General features: G+C 44.8%; 1 protein-coding gene across 1 annotated transcript; it reads left to right on the plus strand.

Annotated features, from left to right (window-relative positions):
- The first annotated feature begins 2,143 nt into the window (after window positions 1-2,143).
- Cox7a2 (cytochrome c oxidase subunit 7A2) lies at window positions 2,144-8,653 on the plus strand. Its single transcript, XM_090338542.1, has 4 exons — window positions 2,144-2,242; window positions 3,669-3,758; window positions 6,158-6,242; window positions 8,451-8,653. Exons 1-4 carry the CDS (start codon window positions 2,225-2,227, stop codon window positions 8,501-8,503), a joined length of 246 nt encoding a protein of 81 aa, XP_090194668.1. The 5' UTR covers window positions 2,144-2,224; the 3' UTR covers window positions 8,504-8,653.
- Window positions 8,654-10,306: the final 1,653 nt, after the last annotated feature.

Here is a 10,306-nt window from a genome sequence, read left to right on the forward strand (position 1 = left end):
GGCTTCTGACCTACCCCTGAAGCCACAGCCCCACTCCCCATTTCCTAGTGATTAATTGGAGATAAGAGTCTCAAGTTCTTTAGTGCTGGGGCTGGCTTTAAACCGCGCGCGATCCTCAGCTCTCAGCCTCCAGAGTAGCTAGGATTATAGGCATGAGCCACTGTGCCTGGCTGACAACTTATTCTAGAATTTTCCATGTATCTATAGAATGTCCTCAATGCTGTTAATAGTTTTAAAGAACCTTTCAGAGACAATCCCCAAAGAGATTCTATATTATTAAAAAGACAAGGACAAAAGGAAATCAAACTGATGTTTTGGTACCAGCCTATTTTTTTCTGTTCATATTATTCACACAACAGGAGCAAGGGGTTAATGAATGATGTGAGTTTGAAAGGAATCCCAAGTATGGAAGATTTCAGCTTTTTTGGGTACTATGCTTTCCATTTCATCAGTAGTTACTGCATATTGCCCTGTGGGTTAGTTACTATTCTAGGGCCTGGGGTGTGTCAGTAAATTAAACAGGTCTTAGTTTTGTCATATTATCAAACAAGTTCCTGGAAAGGACCCCTGCTGTTTGGTCGATGGATGAATGGAAGGTAAGAGTGCAAATGAAGACCAGCGAATGGTTTCTGCCGAAATCCAACTGGGAAGTGCCCAGATTCACATTACATTTTGAAATTGCAGCCAGACAAATCTTCTACTGTATGTGTAAGGTAAGAAGGAAAGCAGTGAAAATTTGGTTCGTAAAATGAGAAAAATTGCCGAGAAGGAGGTTTAAAAATGAGGTATGGTAAGCAGAATTCACTTTTGGTCTTAATGGTGATTGGCTCATGAGACTGTTCTGTGGGGCTGCCTTGAGGTAAAGGGCAGTGTTGCTCCGGACATAGCTGAAGAGTTGTCAGCATACAAATGGCATTTCAAGCCAAGGGACTGGATACATTTACAAAGCAAAGAAAGGTAAGGTATTTTCAAATTTAGGAAATGGTGAGGCCAGGCACCATGGCTCAGGCCTGTAATCCTAACTACTCAGGCTGAGATCTGACAATACAAAGCTGATGGACTCATCTCCAGTTAATCACTAGAACACAGGAAGTGGGGCTGTGGCTCAAGGGTAGGGTGGTAGCCTAGGGCTGAAGAGTTCAGGGACAGCACTCATGCCCGGAGTTCAAACCTCACACTGACCCACACAGACCAAACCAAACCCGGTAACCCACTGTGTTATGTGGTGCTGCTGGAAAAGCTGACATTGAGAGGGACGGTTTCTTCAGAAACTTGGAGGATCCTGGTTAAAAAGAGAGCAGGGACTGGTGCCATCCTGAATGCCCAAGAGTTCCCGGCCCCGTTGTGGAAGGTCAACAGTGGTAAAGCAGCCAGGCCACCTTTGCCCTTCTAGGCACAGGCAACCTCATCCCCACCCCCACGAGGAGGGATATTCGCTTGGATGGACCGGGCCCGCTTTGTGTGGAGACCTGCCCAAATCCAACTACCGTGATGGGTAAATTCAAACACTGGGCTGTGACCCTGTAGGCTGCCTGCGTGCGGCCGGAGCTGGCTGTGGCCCCTCTGTGTATGTAACTATCCCATTGGCCACCTGTGTGGCCAGGTTCCACCGCATGGGCTTTGCCCTTAAAAACCCAGCGTGAGCCGCTCAGGGCCACAGTGTCAGCTCCCGAGTCTGCACTGCGTCCCTATGTGGTGGACTCTGGAGGGATGTGGAATCCCCACCTCCTGACCCGTAACAATCCACATGGGGAAATAAAAGGGCTAATCCATAATGGAACTAAGCCAAAACGGTAAAGACAAGGTCAGGGGCAGCCGGGGCCAAGGAAGACAAGGCCCAGCGTCAGCTTGGGGGACGCCTTGGTGGATGGAGTCAGCGCTACCTTCCTCGGCGGGCATTACCGGCGCCTCTGCGCGGGGTGGGCCTCGGAGCAGGGCTGCCTGCCCGGTGGCAGCCGGTGGCACCTTCCCTCCCCTGGTTAGGCGGGGAGGCCGGTTCTCGCCGGCCTGGGTGAAGGTCAGGTCTGGGGTCAGCGAGCCGACCTCCGGGCCGGCCAGAGCGGCCCAGGCGGGAGGGGGCGCTCTCACTCCGCTTCCGGTGTCTGTGGCTGGCGCGGACGTCTGCTTCCGGCACCCTCCTCCGTCAGGAGGCCCCGCTTCCGGTTCCGGTGTGGTGGCTCTCGCTCCGGTGTTCTCTCATCGAGTCAGCGGTCACCGAGCCAAGATGCTGCGAAATTTGCTGGTCAGTCGTCCGTTGGTCCGCGTCGGCCGTGGGCTCGGGGTGGGGAGCGGAGGCCAGGGCGCGGGAGCGGCGCTCTGTCCTGGGAGCGGGCGGCCCGGGGTCACCTTGTCCGCGTCCTCCCCGACCTGGCGCCCGGGGCCCTGGTCTGCCAGAAAGAGGGGGCAGGGCCCCTGGAGGCCCGGGAAGCCCCCGCCCGCGGGGCCCGTCTCCGCCGCCCCGGCCTCGGCTGAGCGGCTCTCCTAAATCCGTCCTGGAACGTGCTGACAACGGTTATTGTAATGAAGGAGATCGTATGGAGCTGTTCAATAACCGTGTGTTGTGGAAAGTGGAGACCGGGTTTATTTCCGTGAGCAGCGCACCTAACTGGAATGGGAGTGTTCTTTTTCTTTTTCTTTTCCTTTTTGTTGTTGGTCGTGGGGCTTGAACTCTGGGCCTGCCGTGGTCCTTGAGCTCTTCAGCTCCAGGCCACCGCCCTCCCTCTGGAGCCACAGCGCCACTTCTCGTTTTCTCGTGCTTAAAGGGAGATAAGAGTCTCAAGGTCTTTAGTGCCGAAAGACCGGGGCCGACTTTGAACAGCAGTCGTCAGATCGCAGCCTCCTGAGTAGCTAGGATTACAGGCATGAGCCACCGGAGCCCGGTCCAGTGTTTGTTTCCTCCCTCCCTCCCTCCCTCCAGTCCTGGGCTTGAGCTCAGGGCCTGAGCACTGTCCTTGGACTTTCTCAAGGCTAGAGCTCTACCACTTAAGCCTACCATTTCCAGCTCTTGGCTATTTATGTGGTACCAAGGAACCAAACCTGGGTCTTCGTGCATGCTAGGCAAGCACTCTACCACTAGGCCAAACTCCCAGCCCGCCCAGTGTTTTCTTAAAAAAAAAAAAAAATATATATATATATATATATATATATATATATATATATGCATGCACTTTGTTAAAATTTGCAGAGTGCTGAAGATGTGGCTCTGATAAGAGTGCTTGTCTAGCATGACCTGAGTTCAACCCCAGCACTGTGAAAATAAACACCTCAGGATAAATATAGTGATGAATGTCATCATTTTAATTAAGTGTAGGGGATCACCTTGGTGCATTTTGCTGTCAGATAATAGTTTTTTTTTAATAATGTGAGAAATGACAGCATTTGAGCATAAGTGTGTATTTATATCAATGTTTTCCTTAGTGCTTACACCAAGGCTACACGTTCACATTAGGTGAGGTTAGCTCTTGCATATGAGCGCTCCCTGGAGACTATGGAATGTTAATGTGGAGAGCAGAGCAGAGGATAGGTGACCGAATTGAAAAATCTGGATGCTGGTCCAAGTTTCTGTTGCCATTTCCTTCTCTAAAAGGAAGGATTAAAGATTTTATAACCACCTTAGAAGCTTGGAAGGTTCTTAAGTCTGTCTAATGTAAATGGGTTTCTCATTTCAGGCTCTTCGTCAAGTTACTCAGAGGACCATCAGCACTGCTCCACGCAGGCATTGGGAAAATAAAGTTCAAGAAAAACAAAAGCTGTTTCAGGTACCAAGCTACTTTTTAGGAGATTGTGGTTGGTAATAAGAGTTGCAAAATATGGAGACAAGTAAATCTAGAATTGTCTGCTTGTTAGTGAGCCTTATTTATTTATTTTTTTTGGTGGGTCATGAGGCTTGAATTCACGGCCTGAGCGCTGTCCTTGAGGTCTTCAGCCCAAGGCTGCCACCCTACCCCTTGAGCCACAGCTCCACTTCCTGTTTTCTAGAGGTTAATTGGAGATAAGAGTCTCATTGACTTTATGCCTGGGCTGGCTTTGAACTTTGATCCTCAGATCCAGCCTCCTGTGTAGCGAGGGTTACAGGTGTGAGCCCTGCTTCAGTGAGCCTTTTGTATTAGCAAAAGTATAATAAGGAAATTTAACTGTTCATTGTCATTAAGACAGCAAGCAGAGGCCAAGAGCATGGCCTAAGTGGTAGAGTGCTTGCTAGCAATACATGAAGTCCTGGGTTCGAGTCCTTGGTATTACATACACAAAAAAGCCAGAAGTGGTGCTGTGTGGTCAATAAAGAAGTATTTGGGAGGATTATATGATGAGAACATTTTTTAGGGGGCAGGTGCACTATTGTGTATGCCAGCCCTGCCAGACTGGAGCAAGAGTACTGCCATCCTGTGGTACGTGGGCCTAGGCCTTTTCTGGGGCCTGAAGGAGCCAACACTTCAAATTTACGCCAAAGGAAGGGAGAAAGGAAAAGGCAGGAATAAATATAATCCTTTGGCATAAAATTTGTTGACCCGTTAAACCATCTCTGTGTCACCAAGCAATGGCCTAATCCTGAACTCTTTGAATTTATAGTCATAAGACTGCCCTCTCTTTATGCACTCTTGGAACTGAAAAGCTAGCTTTTATAAAAATGCTTGGCTTGGACACTCTACCACAATGCTTTAGTGACTGACTTCTCCCCCTGCAGAGGGTGCACTGCACACATTAATAAACCTGCTTGTTTTTAATTATTAATTTGTTTTCTTATAAGCATTTTGTCCCATCTAAGAACTTAGGAATGCTGGGAAAAAAATGGTGCACTTTCTTTGATATACTTGTTAATGTCATTATTTGGGATCATTAATTGGTAGTAAATTGTCTATCAAGCAGAACAGCAACAAAAAAAAAATGTGATGCTTGGGGCTTGGAGTGTAGCATAGTGGTAGAGTGCTTGCTTAGCATGCACGAAACCTTGGGTTTGATTCCTTGGTACCACATTCACAGCAAAAGCTGGAAGAGGTGCTGTGGCTCCAGTGACAGTACTCACCTTGAGCAAAAGTGCTCAAGGACAGTGCCCAGGCCCTGAGTTCCAGCCCCAGGACTGGCAAAAAAAAAAGCAACAGGAACAAAAAAAGTTAGACTTTATGCAACAAACCAAAGAAATACATTAATATGACAAGATACTACTGCAGTAATTAGTGGAAAGATTTATCCAGTTATGTTTAGCTGATATGGGAGATAAGTACATTCATCCCCAGTGCTTTCATCTGCCTTAACTAGCAGTGTAATTGGGACAAAAGGTTAGGAGAGTAGTACTAAACACAAGTCATGGTACCCTCTCATCCAGAAAGCCCACTCTTTAAAGACTTCCCTGTAAAAATAACTGCATAGGTACATGAAAGTGGGGTGCATGTTTTAGAAAATCCAACAAGTAAGTACGCATTAATAGAGGGTTGGCTAATTCAGAAATAGTTATCCATGGTGAAATACCATGTAGCCACTGACAAGAATAAGATAATTTTTAGTTGACCAACAAGATGGTTTTTAAGACTTCTGAGCAAAAATAGTGTCTGGAAAATCATGTAGCATAATCTCATTTTGTATTAGACAACAAAAATATATATAAAGGAATTGATAATACAAGTATTAAGAAGTAGAGATCTGCACTGTGCTATATAAATGGTAGTTATCTCTTGGAAATTTGGAGTGCTGTAGAGTGATTTTTCTTTAAGTAGTTAGATTATGAGTGCTTTTTGTTGTTAATTCTGATTTTTTTCCCCGTGAAATTTTAATGATAAAAATGTATATTCCTAAATATCCTCCTTTATAAGGAGAGGAAGAAAAAAAGCCCTTCCTGTGACTTAGTGTGACTGTTATTTTCCATCATATTGAAATTGTAGTTTGATGAGTATATTATATAGTTTTAATGTTTACATATATTCCTAGGGTAAAAATGCCTCTGTTGGATCTCAAATTAGCTTTAAGATAGGAATGCTGACTTGTAGGAGTTTAAATTTGAGAAATTGTGGGATAAAAGGAAGACAATTAGAGGCCTTTTTAATTTTAATACGTAAAATGTTTCAAGGGTTTAATTGCTGTTTTGTTTTATATGAATGATTTATCTCTGCAAATTTAATTAGAAATAAATGGCAATTCAGTAACCCTTTTTTCTTTTCTAACCTAGGAGGATAATGGAATCCCAGTGCATCTGAAGGGCGGAGTGGGTGATGCTCTCCTGTACAGAGCGACCATGGTTCTCACAGTGGGAGGTAAGACCTTCACAGGCTCTGGCTGTCTATAGAACTTTGATAGTGAAACTTAATTTCATTGTAGTGTTTTACCACAAGTAGTCTTTCTCCAGAGTGGACTCACTTAATGTATCTCATGTAAGGATACAGTCAGGGTGATTGAAATATGCTGAAATTTTAAGAGCATTTTGATGTGTTTTTGAGACATATTGTGGTTTTTGCTCATTTTGATGTGTTTTCCTTCCCTCCCCAATTTGCTTTATTGTTGTTTTAGAGGCAATATACAGCAAGGTTACCTTTACATATATCTGGAAATAAGTACATTTCGTTTCACATAGTGCCATCTATTCCCTTATCCTCTCCCATTCCTTCCCTCCCCCTTTCATTTAACATGATTTTATTTATTTATTTGCCAGTCCTGAGGCTTGAACTCAGGGCCTGGGCACTGTTCTTGGACATTTTTTGCTAAAGGCTAATGCTCTGCCACTTGAGCCACAGTGCCATGTCTGAGCTGACTTATTCGGTATATGTGGTACCAAGGAGTCAAACCCAGGGTTTTGTGCATGCTAGGTGAGCACTGCTAGGCCACACTCCCGGCCTATTTGATGTGTTTTTAAAACAAAAACAAAGTCTTACGGTTAACCTTGTGATGAATGGATGTGGGCTTTCTGATTATGTCACTGAATGCTCTGGAATTCTGCCTCTTGCAGCAGGTTCTTGTAAACACTGACTGCTAGGCACAGTGACAGGTAACATCTGAACCCCTACTCACATATTTGTGGCTAAATTTGTGGTGCTTGTCTGTTCTGTGGAGGGTTGGTGGGCTTCTATGGAGAGGAGCATGGGGAAGGATTGAAGTGGCTGTCCTGAAAGGCGGGGCGGGAGGCAGTAGTTACATAATCCCTAGGCAGGCCTGTTGACTGGATTGCCATCTATTTGGGTCTAGGCACATAGTGTATGTACCACTGGAGCCATCCCCATCCCTTTTTGTTTAGTCATTTTTCACTTACGTGGCTGGCCTCAGGCTGCACTGCTCCTGTCTATACCTCATTCGTGGTCAGGGTTACAAGTGTGCCCACCAGGTCCAGCTGTCCTTGAACTGCAGTCAACTTTTTGCCTTGATTGGCTTTGCCTGTAATTGTCCTGTATCTACATCCTATATCTAGCTCTTAGGCAGCAGAGCTTATAGACATGAGCCACTATATCTGGCTTGTTTATTGGGGCTTTATTAATACAATAATACATTATGTTCTTCAAAGCCATTGTTAGTACACATTAGGGAAGGCAATGCTATCTTTTTATTAAGTGGTCCTGGGAGTAGAACTTGGCCCTTGACCTACATCCTATTTCTAGTCTCCTCTAATTTTTAAGGCTTTTTTGTCATCCTTACAATTTACCAGTCAAACTTAGGTTAATAAAGAAACAACTTGTTTTGGTGTGTTTGTGTTTTAGTTTGTTACTATTTAGCTCAGGCTGGTATTGAACTCAATCATCCTGCCTCAGCTTCCCAATTGCTGAAACTACAGGCATATGCTACTATATCAGGCTTTATATATATATTCTTGATTTGCGTGTTTGTGTCTGAGTGTGTTGGTACTTGGGCTTGAACTCAGGGCCAGGGTGCTCTCACTTTGTTTTGTTTTACTTTTCTCAAGGTTGGTGCTCTGTTACTTGAGGCATGCCTCCACTTCTTGCCTTTTGCTGTTTAAGTGGACATGCGTGTCTCTCAGACTTTCCTGCCTGTCTGGCTTTGAACCATGTTTCTGAGATCTCAGCCTCCTGACAGTGAGCATTACAGGCTTGAGCCACTGGCAGGCAGCTCAAGTTTATATTATATTGACATAACATATTATGTTGACATTTATGTGTAACCTTTTCTCTAGAAATTAATGTTGAAATTAGATTAAATATTTAATATAATATTGAAAATGTGGCCAGCATCTGTCAAAATATATTTTTGAGTTGTCATTAGAATAGTCTTTCATGCCAATCTTGGCTTTGAGCATTTGTGTTAGAAAGTTTAAATTTATGAGCTGGGCAAGGTGGCTCATGCCTGTAATCCTACTCAGGAGGCTAAGATCTGAGGATCAGAGTTCAAAGCCAGCCGAGGCACAAAAGTCTTATCTCCAATGAACCTCTAGAAAAATGGGAAGTGGGGCTGTGGCTCAAGGGGAGGGTGGTAACCTTGAGCTGATTTCTTTTAAGTTCTTTGTTTGTTTGCTTTTTCAGGAACAGCATATGCCATATATCAGTTGGCTATGGCTTCCTTTCCCAAGAAGTAGAACTGACTGAAGTCCCCGCAACAGTCGCCTGGTTCCACACCCTTCATCTGCTGTGGACCAGTGATGTAATGAGGAATGGAGTTCTTCCTGGGGGATCAATATTTATTGACTTGAACTAACTACCACCACAATAAAGCGGTCTTTACCATGCTTTCTTTTTTTTTATTTTAACACTCATAAGTCTTAGAAGCATTTTAAAAAAAAAGCAGGAAGAGATTTTTGTAAGTGGGTGGAGATGCTGACATAGTGATATTGTTCCTTCTGCAGTGGGCAGATGGGCCTGCTGTGGTTAGGTGGGCTTGACTGTGGAAGCTTAGTGCTTTTTCTGCCCTCTGTCCTGGGATAGCCTGAAACACGGGGGTAGTAGAAGTGGGTCAGTTTTGGCATTGGGAGTGTACTTTTCCTTTGTTTCTCAGTTGTGTAAGAATGTGGCTCAGTGCTGGCATGTCCATGTAGGGGAGGGAAACCCTCTTGTAGCGGAGCCTGCGTGTTTATAACAGTCAGGGACCATAGGAAGCTGTCAGCAGAGGCCAATGGCAGTGGCAGCTGTGAGCAGACGTGGCGTTCCATCGCACATCGGATGGTTTGAGGGCCTCTGCGGCCCGGGGCGTATATGCATTGGGCATTAGTAGAATGGCTGTAGGACAGCTTAGGGTTTTTGCTTTTGTTCTCTCCACTTGTTAATCTATCACATAAAGTATTCCATCCAGTTGAGCTTGTATGGATACACACGGGGTGTCCAGCTTTGTCAGAGTATAAAGATTGGAGTGGAGCTCAGTCTCAACTAGGGGAAACTAGTGTCTATGTAAAATGAGTGAATATATTTGGAGTAATTGAGTCATCTGAAGTTGCCAAATTAAGCCTTTTGATATCCAAATATTGAAGTTTGTGATATAAATATTTCTCAGAAGAGTAATCAGTTACAGATGTTGTAGCCTTACATTTGTGCTAGAGTGGCCATATCTGCTGGCTTTTGAAGGGCAAACTAAGCATTGTTAGCACATTTCCAAAAGTTCTTCCAGACTTAGGGTGTCAGTAGATGATAACACTTGAAACAACTGTCAGCATGTGACAACAGAGCTTAACTTCTGAGAGTGGCTTCAGATGCTTCTCTGAACCATGGTCAGGAGCATGACAGCTGCATCACCCAGTGGGACCATGGCAAGACTCAGGAAACTAAAATTAGGTAGTGTTTTAAAGATACTTTAAAAATATGAGCCAGGTTCGGTGGCCCATGCCTGTAAGCCTAGCTACTCAGGAGGCTGAGATCTAATGATCATGGTTCAAAGTCAGCCTGGGTACTAAAGTCTGAAACGTATCTCCAGTTATCTCCAATTAACTACCAGAAAACCAGAAGTGCTGTAGCTCAAGGAGTAGGGCGGTAGCCTTGAGCTGAACAGCTCAGGGACAGAGCCAAGCCTCACAATTGACCAAAAAAAAAAAAACCCAAACACAAAAAAAAGCCAGGGGAGAGGGATAACCTTCACTTGCCCTTCACCCTAAACCTCTGTGGTGTGAGCATAGGTGGTGAGAGATGGTCTTCTCCTTGCCCAAAGGCCTCCTCATCTTCCTACCCTTTCTAGACTCTTCCAAGACTTTGCACTCTACATTAAGAATTGGTGGGAATGGATCTGGTGGATGCTCAGCTCACAATGGAATATTATTAAATAGAGGAAGCTCCATGGCCCCAATTTCCTGCTCATTCCATCACCACTGTAGGGTGAAACCTTTTTATACTTGGTATTATATGGAAAAATAAGGTATTGCTGAACTGGAATTCCTGATGGAACTTTAAAATAAATG

The sequence above is a fragment of the Megascapheus bottae genome, chromosome 8 (genome assembly GCF_031878675.1).
Source record: "Megascapheus bottae isolate mThoBot1 chromosome 8, mThoBot2.hap1, whole genome shotgun sequence".
In the NCBI taxonomy this organism is placed as follows: domain Eukaryota; kingdom Metazoa; phylum Chordata; class Mammalia; order Rodentia; family Geomyidae; genus Megascapheus; species Megascapheus bottae.

Excerpts from the sequence above, each read along its gene's own strand:
- Cox7a2 (XM_090338542.1), top strand. Across the intron at positions 3,759-6,157 it reads AAAAACAAAAGCTGTTTCAG|GAGGATAATGGAATCCCAGT; the intron begins GTACCAAGCTAC and ends TTTCTAACCTAG. Across the intron at positions 6,243-8,450 it reads CATGGTTCTCACAGTGGGAG|GAACAGCATATGCCATATAT; the intron begins GTAAGACCTTCA and ends TTGCTTTTTCAG.